The following is an 18,756-nucleotide window of genomic DNA, read 5'->3' on the forward strand; positions in this document are numbered from 1 at the left end:
ACTTTTGCTTTGAGTAACTGTATACAATTTTTATTGAAATTAACTTCTATCCGAAGTTATTTAAATATGATCTGTGACATCTGTGACGATTCTATGATTCTAATTATCCGTAGATTAAAGAAAAAAATGACTACCCATCTATGATCATAATTGTAACTTAATCTGTGATCCTAGTCATAGATAATCCTAACCTTTTTGTTTTGTTTTTAAAGAGTTTAATTTTTATGTAAATAGTTATTACAATAATGAAGGTAATTAATAGGCAATAAAATTTTCTAGATGTAAATTAAAATTTGAAAATGATTGAGTACATTTTAAAATGATTTTTTTCTTCATTGTACTGTTACAACTACAATTCTTATCTTCAAATGCATCAAATGGAGATAGGTCTCCTTTTTTCCAAAGATGCGTAGAAAAATGTAAAATGGAAGATTGTTCTTCAGGTAAAGTACTTATTTTATTTCTTCACTACTAAATCTTTTACCTTTATAGATGGACAATCGTTTAAAGTTAATAACAAACAAACATTCATTAATAAATTGTTTATGTGGTCATGCAGCGATGAATGCACTTATCAGTGCATGTGGAAAACTGTAACAGAATTTGAAAACAGAAAATGGCCAATACCTCAATTTTATGGAAAGGTACTTTTATTTCTTTAACATTACATCATAACATTAATGCTGTTAATTTTGTAGTGGCCATTTATCAGAATTTTAGGATTACAAGAACCAGCATCAACATTGTTTTCCCTTCTTAATCTAGTTGCTGTAATTTTATGTTACATTAAATTCAAGAAAGTATTAAAGAAGGACTGTCCAATGTACAAGGAATGGACATTTTTCTCATATGTAAATTGATTTTGTCATAGTGATAAAGTAAAGACATAAAGTATTATTTTTTGAAGGTGAGCATTAACACTTGGATATGGTCTACTATTTTTCATGCCAGAGATTTTCCATTTACAGAAAAAATGGATTATATCTGTTCCTTCTCAGTAGTTTACTGTCTCTGTTTTTGCTTGACTTGCAGGTAATTATTTTACATTTTCAAATTGTATTTAGATTCATAAGACTAAAGAAGTATTTATATTGCAGATTATTTAATGACCTTCCTCCAATATTACTCTATCTAATTGGCTTTGGGTATTTGCTCTTTTTTTTGAATTACACAGCCTATATCCTTATCAGTTCAATCGATTATGGTTTTCATGTAAGGCTGAACTTTTTAATAGGTAATATTTACTTTACTTTATTATTCTATTTATGTATGCATAATTGTCTTATGATTAGACTTTTTGTATATGTGAAATTCTTATTTTTTTTACAAATTTTTAATTTTAATTTTANATCATTAATTAATTAATCTAATCCACAATAATTTGATTTCATTTTATGTAATATAAATTAAATGTGAACATCGTCAATCATCTAAGCATCTTAATTTTGATACTGTACTTTATGTGTTGTAATTTATTATTTTAGATGGCATAGATATCTAAACTGATCATTTTTTTAATTAGATGTACTACAAAAATTAAACAGTATTTCACTTATCTATGATAAATACTTTCGATAGAGAATTAATACTTATGTTTATTGAATTAATTATTTACTGTTTCTAACTGTAGCCTTCATTTTCCTTTTATTTTGTTTAAGGTATTCCAACTGGATTAATATGGTTTTGTTGGTGTATGTACAACAGTAAAAGACAACCTTATGTTGTAAAGATGGCAGCATTTGTGACATTAGCTTCATTAGCAGCATTATTAGAAGTTTTTGATGAACCCCCGATGTATTACATATTCGATTTTCATTCCTTCTTTCATTTAGTTTCAGCTCCACTAATTCCTTTACTATATGGGTAGGTTGTTGTTTTTTTTTTTATTTTAAGGGGCCGTTCATATATTACGTTTTTCCCACTTTTTGGACCCCCTCCCAAATCTCGCTTTGTCGTTCTGTTTCTGTTTTTTTATTAATGGTTGATTATTTTAAAAACCAATATTCATTTAACAGCATCCTCAGAACAATTTAAAATCATATTGTACTATAAAACAGTCTTATAAAATTAAAAACGCAATGTTTAAAAAATACTCATAAGAATTTATTAAGTGATTAGCTTGATAAATCTTGCTCCATGCACACATATCGGTCAAATATATAATGGCAAATTTCCCTCCCCCCTCTATTTTTACACTTCGTCACGCTACCCCCTAAAAACGTAGCTAACATTAAGAAAAATGTCCTTTCTTTTAGTAGTAGTAGTTGTATATATTTTACTGTTAGTATTATTTTCTTTGTAGTTTCATCATAGACGACTGCATATTCCTCAGTGAAGTTAAAGATACAGAGAAGAAAAAAAAGCCCGTTTAATGTTATTTTTACTTTGTTGTTTTATATTAGCTTCAAGAAGGAACTCATAACGTTTTGCTGTCCTGAATCACCTTATTGGTACTCGATATTTTGCTTAATAAACACTGTTTTTTAAATTATTGGTTGTATGATTCATTAGTATTAAATCTGTGTTACAGCAGTCATGTTCACAAAAATTTCTGCCTTTTCGGCTATCTGTAACTTTGACAAGCACCTTTTTATAAACAAACGAAATTGGAATCCTTTTTCCAAATGATTGTGAAATCCTGCTTATTTATCCCAAGATTTAAAAAAGTAAACATTTAAGAAAAGTTATCTATTTTTGAAATTGGCAGTGAAGGAAGTGTTAATAATTATCGTTAAACGATTATATTAGCACCTACAAACTTTAAGAGAAATTATAAGAAGTGAATTTTACAGTTTTACGGGACTGTGTAATAAATAAATTATTAATCATAAAAATCTGGAACATAGTGTCTTAAAGTGTTGAGACATCATGAAAGAAAACAAAAGGAAAACTGAATGGTAAATTAAATATTTTAAATAAATTTCATTTCAATCATTTTTTTTATATGTAGCCAACATTGTTTAACTTTTTATTTTGATTAATACAATTATTTAAGATGTTACGAGTTACTTCTACCTTTTTATTCAACTTACGACAATAATAAAAAACCTTATAATTTAATATATTATTAGATACATATATATTTCTAAAATTACACTAAGAACACTTGGAACTGGTTTAATGCATTATTAATGAAAGTTTTGTACAAAGTGTGTGAAAGTTCACACACATAAAATATTTAATCATCGTTTATTCGAAATTATTAATAATATCTTCGGATATTTTATACAGACATACTTAACAGTTCCATGTATAGTAAGAATATTTGTTTAGAAAACTAACTCCTCTATATTTTTTATGGTGTTATAGGTACTTCTTTGCTAACTTTATATAGTCGAAAGGAGGGGGGCAGGTAATAAATCTGTAGGTCTAAAATCTCTAACTGCCTCTTTTCATGTGCTTATTTGTATGCTATTAAGACACAAACGACTTTAAAAAATGTTTTACCTGTCTGGACTAAACTTCGAAACGATCGAACTGATTTCGATGGAATTTTATAAACGTGGTTGTAAGGAGTAACTTAAGCTACTTTTTTTTTTACCAATCAATAAACTTCGCAATCAATTGCTTGTTGTTTCTACTGCGCTGTCTGTACTTGACAGCAATCTGCAACATAATTAAAAATAACTCCCTACTCGACAGGGGGGTCGAACCTCCTGAAATCACTGGTAGCTATGCCCCTGCACCATACCGCCTAAGTTAAAAATTTAAATTTAAAAAATTAAATTTTGCTAACACAGTGACCGTAATCGTTAGGTACTGATTATTTTCCAATAAATTTCATGCTCTAGGTAAGAGATTATTATAATTGCCAATTTAAGTACGTTCTACGTTTATAAAAAATAGAGTGCGCGTCGATTGCTCTCAAAATTAACGCCATAATAATACATGCACTATCCCGAAATTTTTTGTTTAAAAAAACTCAAACATGTGAGTATCTCGTGTACTTATATGTATATGATCATGTGCAGGAAACTCGAAAACATTGAAAAGTACAGGGTCGTTTTGAGTAAAATCATCGAGTGAGACTCATAGCGAGGCACCATGAACATCTAAGTTATTTTTTATTGTAAATTATACAGAAACCCTATACCTTCATGAATAGTTATTTTACTATTTATCATAGGAATTAATACGATTCCATGATAACCAATACGTTCAAGTTCTTTATCATCAATAATAATAAATGTATCACCTTGCTTTTTACTAATTGTTAACACATCGAGTAAAATAGTCGATCATTTTATATAAGAATGAAAGAACATATATTAGAAATAAATCTACCACAAGAGATGTTATCTCTGAATGTTTTACTAAAAGTGATAACAACATAAACAAAGAAAATGCTTTATTAAAGTTATAAATTCAACTTATTTAAAATAAGTTTAATTAAAAAATGCTTTTGTAATTTAAAAATGGCCGTTACAAATGCTCCAGTGTAAAATTACGTTGGTGATTATCCTATAATTACATTGGGTTATTAGATATTTGTTTCTCAAAACGTAAAAAAGTTGATCAAATGCGATTCGAACGGAGCTTTAGTCCTTAAAATGAAGGAGAAGATATCAATTTTTCTAAAAATAAAAATATTTCAGTTCTAAAAAGTGGCAAAGATATAACTTTAAACTAAAAAAATAATCTTTTGCCACTGTATGTCTATCCGAAATGTTCTTATGTCTTTAATGACATTAAACTCGTCTTGATTATACTTGCAGGTTAAAAACTGGCGTTTACAATGTGTATCCTTGTCTACCTTCCTTCCTAGTGCTTATTTACTACCCTAGGGTTTCTGAATAAATTAATAATTAGTTTGTTATGGATAAGTATGTAAGTATCTATAAATGACGTTTATTTTTCATGATGCCTCAATTAAAATAAACGTAAAAATGTCTTTCATTTTCGCTTGACTACGAAACAATAAATACATAAAGGAATATAATATACTTTTTATTAGGTCATTATATTCTCATAAAAGAGCGACTGAGTTTTTGGCGCGTGTCAAGGTTTCAAGAAAGTTTTACTGTAAATTAAAATGGATCCATAACTAATCCAAAAAGGTTCGGTCGTCGGGATAATATAAATTTTTTAAATAAAGTGAGCTTGAGAATTTCGAGTTTTATGCAAATAAATAATAAATTAAACAGCGACAATATCATAAGCAATTTCGATAAATCATCGACCAAAGTGAAGTTACTCGTAAAAGCAAGTTTATTAAAATATCAAGTGCTTATGGCGTGCTGATGATAACTTCGAAATCCTGATTCACGTCTAGCAGTATCGATAAATTGCTAACCAATAATAACATAATGAAAGCTAAATAAATGCTAAATATAGGTATTATATGAAGAGAAAAATTGGAAAAATTGCCCAGAAAAACTTAAAAACCAAATTGGACTTGAACACAGCTCAAGCGATTTGACTGACTTATTTTTTGTTATATTTGTAATTGTCAGGACAAGGTTTGTGTGAACGAAAATTTTTGGACAATACACGGGAAAATCCCGGAAATTTGGATAGTATTTTTATATGGAAAAGTCTTCATGTTATAAGCTTTTGGTCAGATTTACATGAAACCTGATGTTTATGTTCATTGGCATAAAATCAAACACATATTTCAGCATTTTAAAAAATTCGATCTCTGAAAGGGGGTGAAAAGGGGTTGTAACGTTTATGTACTAGATATTTAATTTATAGTCAGATTTACTTGAAACTTGGCTTTAATGCTCTTTCATTAAAATAAGTGATACAACTACATACCTATTTCAACATCTTAAAAAATTCAACCTCTGCAGGAAGCTGAATGAGGTTTGAAAAGATTACATGGAACATTTTTATTTTTTGGTTCGACTTGCTTGAAACTTGGTTAAGAAATCTCTGTGGGGGAGGGGTGAAAATGAGTTGCAATGTTTGAATGGGACATATATTATTTGTGGTCAGATTTACTTGAAACTTGGTCTTAATGGTCTCTCTATTAATTTGTGAAACACCTATCTCAGCATTTTTAAAAATTCAACCTCCAAAGGAGGGGGTAAAAGGGATTGCAATTTTTGTTTGGTATATATTTTTATTTGTGGTTGAATTTACTTGAAACTTGGTATTTATGCTCTTTGACATAATTAAGTTGCAACGTTTCCATGGAATACATTTTATTTGTAGTCGAGTTTACTCGAAGGTTACTCTTAATACTTAAGCAAATACATGTTTTGGCAATTTTTAAAAATCAACCCTTAAGGATCAAATGTTGTTGGTACGTTTGTATTTAAAATTTAAGATGACGACATTACATAAAATTAAAACTTTGTAGGGTTGAATTAGGAGTTAAAAAGTTTTATGGAGAAATAATATTAATCTCTGACAGCTAAGCCGCGAAGAAAAGCTAGTAGATAATAAATCCCTATTCGTCTAAGAAAAACATATTTCAGAAGTCAAAATCATTCGTTCAATAAAAAATACCTACATCGTAGCACTTTAAAAAAAATAAGGTGAAATTTCCAACACATCACAAATTTTTCGATTCTCCAACTGATTCTTTTCAAAATAGCCACTTCACGTAAAACGTTTCAAACGTTTTAATCGCTCAGAAAAGGGGAAATTAACGTTATTTCTACTTGAAACCCGCAAGTTGATAACAAAATAATGTTCTATATGCAACATTATCACAACATTATCGTTAGTTGTTCGCGGTTCATGGCCCGCACGTTTCTGTTTCTGGCTAATGAAAAAACATTTTTTGTTGTGCTGGCGTGGGCTCTGTTAATGCCAAACCCTTTGCTAGCTTTTAAATGTATCTGCATAAAAGAGGGTGAATTAGTTTGTGAAATTTTGAACTCTACCTTTTTGTTAGTTGTATAATATATATACTGCTTTTGAGTTTAAAGTGAATTAAAAAATACTGAGTAAAATGAGAGTTTGTAGGAGTATATATACGTTTACCTAAGCTAATAATCTGGTAAAAGTTTTATTACTTCTTTTATTATTGACTTTGTGCCCGCGGCTTCGCTCGCTTGGATTTGAGTAAGAGTAATATTTTATCAATTTGTGAATTAAGCGACAGACACTTTTTAAACCTCTACAATTTTTCTATGGAAAACATTCAAGTATCTCTTCCGGCTAATAAGACAGCGTTCGTATAAAATGCATTTGCTCGACCGATTTTTCGGTGACTTACATCGCAATATTGGTCTCCACGATAAATTCGTACATCCACCCTGAAGGTTTATTGTAAAAACGGGTGAAAAAAAAATTGAAATCGGATGAGTAGTTTCGGATATAAAAATGATATAGCTTCATATATTTATTCTATTATTTTTCTTAACTTCATGTTTATTCCTTTTTCTTCCATTATACTCCATATTTTCTTTCTGTTTATCCTGTCAAAGGCTCTCTTCATTTCAGCAAAGAATAGGAAGTTTTCTCATTTTTCTTTCTTTATGTACGGTCAAAATCTGTTATAACGACACGGAAGGGACTACTCATATTTGGTCGTAAAAACCGATAGTCGTAATAGCCGGTGACGTTGCCATTAAGTACTTAATACCTATTATTGAATGTGTGATTAATATATTCATATATAAAATAAAACTACATTTTATTTATTTTACATAAAACTTATTATAAAAAGACATTACGTACATATAATTATCATTTTTCTACAGCATTGAAACCATCATTCAAAGTTGGCACTGTAAATTGTTCTTCAGTCTCTTCCTGTTCGTCATTTTCCTCTTGAACTTCTTGTACAATATCATCTTCCGTAGCTAATGCACAAATTGCAACAGAGTTATCTACATCAATAACTCCTTAGCTTCAGTAGCAGATATTCTGAGAATTACAATAGACCCTAAATTCGACACGTTTTTGTTTACTTTTGTGATCTTAATGGTCATTTACTGTATCAGATATGGATACTGTTACCTATTCTAACAGATATAATTCTCCGAAAATATCAGTTAAATGTAGTCGCTTAAAGAGATATGTCGTAATAAGCAATGTCGTAAAAACCAGTGTTTTTTTATAAAGCGGTCTAACAGAATTAAGCCGGGACCTATGATTTTGGTCAATATAACCGGTATGTTGTTCTAAACGATGTCGTAGTAAACGGTTTTGACTGTATTTGTGTATCATCATGAGATTCTTCACTTCCAATTCTGTCTCGAGCCGATTTTTTAGTATCTCGCGTATATTTTATATCCAGTGTCCATAAGTGTAATTCCTCTATAATTTTTTGCCTCGTCTTTGTTGTTTTCTTTTTGTATATTGTAAAAATTAGTTTTCCAAGATTTATAAAAGTACAGCCCACTTCACTTTGTGCCGCCCGTTCTTGCTTTCAGAGCTGTGTTCGGATGCTGGTAAAATTTAACCGGATATCGAATACGGATATCAGCAATAGCATCCGGATACCGGACATAAGATAAGGACGCTTGCAAAATGTTTCCTGAATACCTGTAGTAGTAGCAGTAGCATTTATTAAACAAAAGTTATACATGTATTTATATAAAAACTATCACATAAACAAGATATACCATAAACATAAACGATTATCATATACCCAAATAAAAAATGTTCTTATTCCTTAAAGCCTTCGTCTAATTTTTAATTTGAAATAAAACAAAATTATACTCTCAGCTCCTCTTGATCTCCTATTTTCTTTCTTAAATTTTCATTTAATAGAATCGCACCCTTGTCGTCAGTTCCTGAATTCTTTGTATTCAATACCTACTTTATTTTTCACACCCTCTTCCTACCACATCACTTAAACTTCTGCATATTCCACATTTTTTCTCTTCCTTTTGCAACCAATATTTATTCTCATTGTGTTCGTTCCTCATTCTAAACCTTGTTATAATTTTTATATCCTCGATTTCTCTCTCAAACACTCTGGTCTTATATATTCCTATCAGTCTTCTCACAGTTACCTCTTCATCCCTTCTGTATATTTCGGCCTTTGTATTCTTCTCTCTTATTGCATCGTTTTCTTTATCATATTACCTATATTCAATCCCTTATTTTTCCATTCCATAAATTGCTCTTTATTTATTATTATTTTTCCCAACGCTTTTTTTCTTTCCTCATCATATCGATTTCTCATCTCAAAACCCACGATTTGTTTTCCCCATACCTTTGTTCCTGTAAACACTCCAATTTTTCTCATATCTGATTGCTTTCTCCTTCTAATCTTCTCTACAATTTCCTATCATTTCTTTTCTCTGTTTAAGTTATAGTCCTGCGTGCCACTTTCCAATTTTAAAATCCATTTCATGTACTTTTTGTAAATATTCCCCACTTGATTACATCTTTTCTACCCCTCAAACGATAGCGCTTCTTACTGTTGTGCTGAATAAAATCATCGTGGAGAGACTAATAATTGTAGGGATATAACAGTAACGTTAACAGGGACGTGTAAATATAACGATTTATTAAAAGAAACAAGTTATAAAATGAATAAGATTAACTTAACAGAACATGGAAGCTTTACATGAATGAGCCAAGCCCTCACGACGTCTAACTTTTTCGAGGGTTATTCTTCGACTCCCGATTCCGTCCTTTTTAAAATTGTACAGTACCCAGTACTTCTTGACCGTTCCAGAGGTCTTTTTCTTTAAGCAACGGTAATAAACTTTATGACAGAGTTGTGTCCGAGGATCTGGCTGCTACATGTACATTTTCTTAAATATAAGTAAATAATTCTTATGACCATAACAACTTAAAATTTAAACATTAAGAACTAACTTATTATCACGTCTGCATACTACATAATAATGATGATAATGATCTTCTTTCGAGTTTCTCTGCAGTCTTATTAGAGAAAATGTGACAATGAAAATGTAACACCTTCTTAAACCAAATGGACCTTCTATCTCTAAATCAGTAAACATTTTTCGTCCCTCTAAAATCCGCTGCCACTAGGACCTGCCTTCTCTAGTCCGAAACCTATATGACCCATTGGGAAATCAAGTAGTGCCGTGGGCTATCAATTTACGTTCATATTCTAAATTTATCGTAAGGTACATAACACGAGAAAATGAGAGGGTCGTACTGTATAAACAAACAGATAGACAGACAAACAAACAGGCCGAAGTTACAAAGCCTTAAACTAAGTAAGTATTGTTAGCTATCGTTGAAATAATTTTGGTTCAATCTCTCGTAATTCTTTTTCTGATTATTTTGCGTGTTTACTGTATTAAAAAATAATTTCGTAAATATTTTGAGAGGAAATACAAATCAAATATTTCTTGTTTGTGAAATGGTTTCAACACAAATGGTTAAGAATTATCAGGTAATTGCTGATTTTATTAAAAAGCTTCTAATATAAATGGGTTATTGTACAGTTATCACATGGAAGAAGAATACTTCAAGGCAAAACCAACAATCGATCAAAATCAAGTCCAAGAAAAAATTTCATAAAGCCCTGTCGTCATTAATCTTTTGAGCTTCGCGTATTTAAAAAAAGAACAGCTGAACAAAATTGAGATTTCTGAACGTTATATATTTTTCATAATCATAAGGCACTTTTGTAGATATTGTCAAAAACAAGTGTAATATTAAGCTTCCTTAGATTTTGAAGTTAATAGCAGAAGAATACATCGTAAAGAAATCGAAACCACTGTACCATAAAAAGTTCGTGGCGGTCTCACCCCCATAAAAAGTTATGGGGGTTGAAAGATGATTATTTTGACAATTTTCATACACTATAATTCAAATAAAATTCAATAAAAAAATTATTTTCAAGCGGGTGGAGGTGGGGGATCGAAAGAGGGTGGTCACTTGAACAAAACCCAATAACCTAACCTAACCTACCCTATTGATAAAGATATTTAAATAATGTTTTATATAAATTTCTCAATATTTTTATGTATTTTTCATTAGTTTTACCTTTGAATATTGTTTAAGAATGACTATATAAATATTTACATGGTTAGAAATGTATAAAAATTGGCATATTTATTAACTTTGAACCCTCATAACATCTTAATGGGGGTGAAACTGCCATGAACTTTTTATGGTATAGTGGTGGGGGAGACCCCCTCTTTCGATCCCACCCATCCCCACTCCCAATAGGGGGCCATCATTACCTTTGATACAACTTTCAAAAACTTTTGTAATTTATTTTATTCACATAACAATTGAGTCGCCGAAACAAGAACTTCTTCAGACATGAGTATATGTATAGGTACAGCTAATATTACATTCGTTACCATTAGTTACCCTAAGAGAATAGCATGAGTCTGTCCGTCTGTTCATCTGTCAAATATTCCCAGAACCCATGCGAAGTAGAAACTTAAAATTAAGGACTTGAAAAAATGCTTTCTAATTTTGTATAACATCATTTAAAGGAAATAGGTACAAGCGCTTGTTGTGAGGATTTGAAATATATTATTCTCTTTATTCTAAATATTATAAGTATATCTCCCTAAAAATAAAGTTCATAAAAATCCAAAATCACAAATTGATACAACTTTCAAAGACATTTGTAATTTATTTTATTCATATAACAATTGCGTCGCCGAAACAAGAACAGCAAAAATTACATTCATTACCATTAGTTACTGATGTAGGTAGTTTTTTAGACCTGCGCCCTAAAACGTGTCTATACCGACCTCCATGGTTCTCGCCACCTTGAGTATTGAAAGTGCTTCGCTCTCTTTCGAGAATTTACTTCACTCTGGTTTCTTAATAAGGAGTAAAGACCCCCTCTCCTATTATAGTTGAACTTACAAAACATTTGCTTAAATAATCATCAATTCTCGCATGCCAATCTACCCGTTCTTTTTTTATTAATTCCAAATAAATATTATAGCACTTATCATATTCAAATTTGTTCCTCTCTGAATAATAAGAAACTAAATACAAAGAAATACAAAATAGTAGCTTGTCCTTATCGCCCCCTCCTCCTTTACAAAAATACTCTTTGTACAAGGTAACTCCATCCCTCTAACTCATTTTATCTTGAAATTGTAATGTTAATCCAAACAAAAACTGTACTACTCCGCATGGAATTCTAAAAATCCGTCTTTAGTGGACACCTGGAGTATTTAAAGAATATTTTTTCAGAATTTCAATAATATATGTGTAAGGTCCTTTTGGCGTTCCCTAACTTTGAAGCTTCCTCCACCTCCCTAAACACGGTCCTGAAGGATGCTTCGGTATTTCGATTGACTAGAGGTCCTTATAGTGTTAATCCGATAAAATGAGCGCCCTGTACATGGAAAAGCGTTTTTATAATACAATGTACAGGACCAAGAGCTATATTTGCGTGTAGTGATGAAAAGCATCGCGTCAATTTTAAGCTTGGGCAAAATCGATTCTCTGCCTACCTACGAAATTACGCCTTCGCACGGAGGGTCGAGACGCCGGCGCCGAGGCGCTTTTCTCCAGTGGCGAAGCTGAAAAATAACAAAACGACCCAGACGGTCCCCGTTTGTTAGTTATAGTTGTTCCCCACATATTTTTGTAGTATTGTTGAAACGGTAAAATCCAATCGGGCAATGATATGAGCGTGTGAAAGCCATAATACGGGTAAGGTCCTTTTTCTTTTTCTGCTTGTCCACAATCGCTTTTCCACCAATTACCTTCAATTATTTATGGGCCACCATTGACGTATTAGAAGCACCCACCTGTTTGAAAAACTATAGCCCTTGGTCACTAAAATAAGACAACTACCAAAATTGCTTATTAAAATGTCACAAATTACAATGTAATTATTGAAACAGTTTTAACAATGAACATTTCGTAAAAGAGGTAACTGCGTATTATAAATAACGTTTTCCGTAAGAATTTAAAATCGCTTTTTACTCCTATTTTTAGCATTAGAGTTGCCTTTGGAATATTTTATTGACGTCTTTTCTCTATATGCAATTCATTTGTATTGATTGTAGTTTGCTTGAGGTTTGAATAATATTATCTACCTTTTAAAACCTCTGGGTCAATTCTTAACTACAAGATGTTTTTAAAACGCATGCCTTTAATTTTTCTTGTGCGTATTTTACATTTTATGTACACATTTAATATAAATGTGCCTTTCAAATATATAAAAAGTTGTTTATAACTTCTCGAATGCAATTTCATTTTGTACATTAACAAGTAAAACACTATTCGTTGAAATGGCAGTGTTCGTATTATTAACTTCAATTTTTCATTATAAATTTTGCTCCTATAGCTTGCCCCATATGAATATTTCATTTCTCAAGTGCTAATATTCAAAAATCAAGTCATTGTTTTCTACTTATTAGATACTAAAGCTTTATACTATTTTTCTGTAAATGAATTTTGAATTTTCGTGATACTGTTGACATCTGTATTGGGTGCTATTATAACTTTGAACTATTAATTTATTAATAAATAACAATCAGAATAGCATTCTACAGGAAAAAATTGTTGCAAAATGTGGCTTCTATTGAATAACGAAAGAATTGCATTAACTGCAATTAACTAGAGATACTTATTAAAATATACTGTTTGAATCTTTGCTAAGACCCTACTAATGATTTAAATATTTTTGGCAAAAGAACATTGCACAAACATTTAATTTCCAAAGCTATTAACAATTATCGTAAGTGAAGAAGTGAACATTTTTTATAAACAGTTATTTGCTTACCTTTTAACCAGATTCATAAAAATCTGTGCTTATATCAATACTTTATAAGATCAATAAAAGAGTATCTAAAGACAACAATAAGTTGAAATGGAAATCTCTATTTCATAAAATACTTTACAGTTTAGCACTTGGCACTTCTGCTTCTATTAGCTGTAACAAGGTAGATATAAAAACATTGCGAAGGTTTATTAGAACGTTATGAAAAACTAACAATTTTAGACATTCTTATTGTACATTTTTTATATTTATACATTTTTGGTGCCTTGCACCTCCACCAATTATTGCCAAACCNCATCCTTAACTATTTGCGAACACTAATCTAATCTTTTATACCAATTGTTTACAACTTGGGATCCAGGATCAAAAATGGTTATTCTTAGGTGAGACAAAAGGGTTTAAGGCGCAGGGGGTAGAGGTAATATATTTTTGTACAAAACCCCAATCATATTGCTTTACCAATATGCGATTTGTTAGATTTGATTTTTATTTTTAATATGCGATTTTTTCATCTCCGCCACCTACGGCCCCAAATATAAATATGAGTCGGAAAATTTCACACGGATCTTTTAGAAGACAGACATAGAAAATTTTGCTAATAAGCAAGGATGTAATACAATGTATATAACTTAGTTGAGTCTACTTTTACGTACTTGGATGGAGTTCATTTTAATGAAAAAGTTCATTAATTCTGCAGTTCCTGAATAAGTCATAAACTAGCAAAATAATGATCAAGGCAATAAAAAATGTGGACATTTTACAAAGAGATTATTAATTTTACAACACCACATTTCATTCAGGATAATTACCTACCTAACGTATGAAATATGAATCGGAACAAAGATTACTTTTAAGTAAAATTCTTTGGATGTTAAGTACAACTAAATATTAGAAGTAAGAGAGAGCTTTTTAAAAGTGTGATGTCTCCACCATGTTAAAAAGAAACGTTTCTTATTTAATGATTTAAAAATAGCCCTTCCACCATGTCACGATAAAAAGGTTTTAAGTTAATTTAGAAATACAATTTATTAAAATGAATTAAATGAAATAAAATAATTAATATGTCATATACATATGTATAAGCGAACATTAGGATAGATTTACACTATTTAGTAAGTAAAATACTTAATTCGGAGCGCATTTTGACTACTAAAATTATGTTTTTAATTACAATAATCATTTGATAACAGTTAACGAAGAAATAAATAATAAATAACGATACTTTCCTACTTTATTTTACTTGGAGAATGGAGAAAATGGTAGGGAGATCATAACAAGATAAATGAAGACGGCAAACTGCCTCACCACCTTGTCTTATTCTGATTTCGAATTGCAAGCGATAGCAAAACGATCGCTAATTGGTCTAATAACCCAATAGGTAGTGTAGATGTTGCCTAGCAATTTAAATACATAATTTAGGTATGCTCACATTATACTAGTGACCTAAATAGAAATTTATAGATACTATATAACAAGACCTTACTCATTACCCTATGATTATATTATCGATCTGTTTACTCACTATATGAATTTTGAATTTTCGTGATACTGTTGACATCTGTATTGGGTGCTATTATAACTTTGAACTATTAATTTATTAATAAATAACAATCAGAATAGCATTCTACAGGAAAAAATTGTTGCAAAATGTGGCTTCTATTGAATAACGAAAGAATTGCATTAACTGCAATTAACTAGAGATACTTATTAAAATATACTGTTTGAATCTTTGCTAAGACCCTACTAATGATTTAAATATTTTTGGCAAAAGAACATTGCACAAACATTTAATTTCCAAAGCTATTAACAATTATCGTAAGTGAAGAAGTGAACATTTTTTATAAACAGTTATTTGCTTACCTTTTAACCAGATTCATAAAAATCTGTGCTTATATCAATACTTTATAAGATCAATAAAAGAGTATCTAAAGACAACAATAAGTTGAAATGGAAATCTCTATTTCATAAAATACTTTACAGTTTAGCACTTGGCACTTCTGCTTCTATTAGCTGTAACAAGGTAGATATAAAAACATTGCGAAGGTTTATTAGAACGTTATGAAAAACTAACAATTTTAGACATTCTTATTGTACATTTTTTATATTTATACATTTTTGGTGCCTTGCACCTCCACCAATTATTGCCAAACCTATACGATAGTTTTTCTTTAACTTGCTGAACTTTTATACCAATTGTTTACAACTTGGGATCCAGGATCAAAAATGGTTATTCTTAGGTGAGACAAAAGGGTTTAAGGCGCAGGGGGTAGAGGTAATATATTTTTGTACAAAACCCCAATCATATTGCTTTACCAATATGCGATTTGTTAGATTTGATTTTTATTTTTAATATGCGATTTTTTCATCTCCGCCACCTACGGCCCCAAATATAAATATGAGTCGGAAAATTTCACACGGATCTTTTAGAAGACAGACATAGAAAATTTTGCTAATAAGCAAGGATGTAATACAATGTATATAACTTAGTTGAGTCTACTTTTACGTACTTGGATGGAGTTCATTTTAATGAAAAAGTTCATTAATTCTGCAGTTCCTGAATAAGTCATAAACTAGCAAAATAATGATCAAGGCAATAAAAAATGTGGACATTTTACAAAGAGATTATTAATTTTACAACACCACATTTCATTCAGGATAATTACCTACCTAACGTATGAAATATGAATCGGAACAAAGATTACTTTNTATAACAAGACCTTACTCATTACCCTATGATTATATTATCGATCTGTTTACTCACTATATCCACTTATCTAGCACATCCAGGAACAACAAAAGAACAAAAAAAGTGGTTTCAAAACATATCACAGTAAAATAATTGCAATAAAAAATGTAAATGTTATTACTTCAAATTCAGTCCTACGTTTTTTCTAAAAACTCTGTCCAAGATAGGCTAGTTGACCAGAAAAAAATACTAACCAATACCTACAAATTGCAAAAATGACCTTAATGCATTCTAATACTTGTCCTTTATTAATCCTCCATATTTTTTTTGTAAATATTTTCAACGAAAAGACACACAAAGTTTACCGTTTTATTAAATGTATTATTTCTTCTTTCATGACAGTTAAATTACTTATTTTAAGGCAAAAAAGATCTAATTAATTGTCAATAAAATAATATAATGCGCATTTAATGTGGATTGAGTTGCAAATAGCACAGGCAATATAAATGCGATAAGTCACTATTATATTGCGTTGAAATCAGTAGATAAGTTCTTAATAGCTTTTATGAATGCAAAAACGCTAATTTCAATATTGATTTGTTTGCATAGTTCACCTCACTTGAATATATCGATTAACATATTGTTTCAAAATGATATTGTAGTTATTTTACACATTTTTTTTTTAAAATATCAGCAGTTTATCAATTTTAGGGCATCAAGTCTCTCCTCTTTAATGATGGTTCTGATCGATTTTTTAACGATTTTAAGTATCATCATCATAAGGTCATCAGTCCTAAGACTGGTTGGACACATACCTCCACTCTTTCCTATCTTGAGCTAAACTTCGTATTTTCCTAAAACTAGAACATCCCACATCCTTAACTATTTGCGAACACTAATCTAATCTAACTCTACCTCTACCCCTCCTAACTCCTGTTTCTGCCTCTAATATGTCTCTGACTAGACCTTCATGCCTGAGAAGACCAACCTATCTCGCCTATTTCTTATTGACTTCCATAAAGTCCTCTGTTCTCCTATTATTTCTAATACCTCTTCATTTCTAACCTTTTCTATCCACGTTATCCTCATCATCCGCCTACAACACCACATTTCGAAAGTTTCTAACCTTTTCTTTTCCGCCGAGCCATCCGCTGTCCATGTTTCGCACCCGTACAACACCGCGCTCAAAACATACACCTTTAACAACCTTTTTCGAATTGCTAAATTAACCGTTCGCGAGTATAGAAGTGACTCCCTACTGCTCCTTCCGTCCCGACTTATCTGACTTCCTAGATACCTAAAATCGGTCTCTTCTTCTAATTTTTCGTCTCCTATCTTTATATTCGCTCTTTGCCTACTTTTTCATCCCTTGCATACAAGTATTTTTGTTATACTTTTATTTATTTTCATACATCATTTTGTCATTTATTCTTTTATTTAAAGCTTCCATTTTATTTAAAGCTATCTCTAAGTCCTCCTTGCTAGGTGCTAATACTGCTATATCATCTGCAAATCTAAGCATACTAATCTTTTGCCCCTGTATATCTTAAGTAAATTAATTTTTTTTTTCGTTTAAAGTCACCGAAAAGCTCGCTGTAAATATCAACTGACAAAGACGAAAAGCTTCCTCAACAGCTATTTTATTTTTAGCAGCTAACTTCATGATGCCTTCCATAGAAGAGCATATGTAAATCAATTAATATCTCCAACTGCGTAAGAAGCGCTTATGACTTAGGCATGTGATCAGGTGAATACAGCAGAATCAATTTTTCAGTATTTTCACTTGTAATATTCTTTTTGTCTAAAAGGTTTGCGAGAATGTTTGATATTAGATTCAAAAGTTCTACAACCATTTTGAGTTTATCTTGCAAAAAGTTTGTAATTTTATCTTACACGCTTAAAAATTCTTTTCCATAAAACATATTTATATCGAAGCTCGCTGCATTGGAATCACAGTTATCAATTTTTTTTTTCTTCGTTTTCGATGATGTCTGAAAATCTTGTTCTGGATTGACTTTAACTTTTTTTAGCAACAATGACGAAATGTCACGTAATATTCAAAGTAATGTATGTACAGTCGACTCTCGTTAATTCAAACCTGCGATATTTCGAACGAAAAAATCATTGCTACGTAACAAAACGACGCGCTAATTCGAACTCATCGGCGTCAAACACTCGACAATTCGAAGTTGCAGAGAGAAAGAGACAAAGATTGTAAGTACATACATACATTTTGAGGCTGTTCAAACTTCTATCATCGTATCATCGAGCCTTTGTTTTTGTTATAATTAGTTTGACACACACTTCCGCACGAATTGGTTTGTTTAGTTATGTTTCAGTTATTGTTACTCTTTCGTTTTATACAGATTAAAAGTTCGAAAGATTAAATTTCGAACCATTTGATATTTCAAACACTCGATAATTCGTAATATTTTAGTAGTCCCTCGAGTTTCGAATTAACGAGAGTCGACTGTACATG

The 18,756-nt window shown here is 30.7% G+C and overlaps 2 protein-coding genes across 5 annotated transcripts in view; both read left to right on the top strand.

Moving 5' to 3' along the window:
- The first annotated feature begins 173 nt into the window (after positions 1 to 173).
- LOC108732667 (post-GPI attachment to proteins factor 3-like) lies at positions 174 to 2,491 on the top strand. Its single transcript, XM_025976837.1, has 7 exons — positions 174 to 443; positions 493 to 644; positions 699 to 851; positions 908 to 1,032; positions 1,098 to 1,234; positions 1,659 to 1,863; positions 2,303 to 2,491. The coding sequence occupies exons 1-7, from the start codon at positions 320 to 322 to the stop codon at positions 2,370 to 2,372; spliced, it is 966 nt and encodes a 321-aa protein (XP_025832622.1). The 5' UTR covers positions 174 to 319; the 3' UTR covers positions 2,373 to 2,491.
- A 4,207-nt stretch (positions 2,492 to 6,698) lies between these two features.
- The window catches only part of LOC108732664 (receptor-type tyrosine-protein phosphatase-like N), a 54,672-nt gene continuing 42,614 nt past the window's right edge, over positions 6,699 to 18,756 (top strand). The window contains exon 1 of one of the 4 annotated variants that reach the window (XM_018463582.1): positions 6,699 to 6,949. The gene's annotated coding sequence lies outside the window, so the exon portion shown is untranslated. Of the gene's footprint in view, positions 6,950 to 6,993; positions 7,015 to 12,372; positions 12,517 to 18,756 lie in introns of those variants that run through there. The other 3 variants (XM_018463584.1, XM_018463583.1, XM_018463581.1) reach the window with 3 other exon arrangements.

The sequence above is a fragment of the Agrilus planipennis genome, unplaced genomic scaffold (assembly GCF_000699045.2).
Source record: "Agrilus planipennis isolate EAB-ADULT unplaced genomic scaffold, Apla_2.0 scaffold56, whole genome shotgun sequence".
Lineage (NCBI taxonomy): Eukaryota > Metazoa > Arthropoda > Insecta > Coleoptera > Buprestidae > Agrilus > Agrilus planipennis.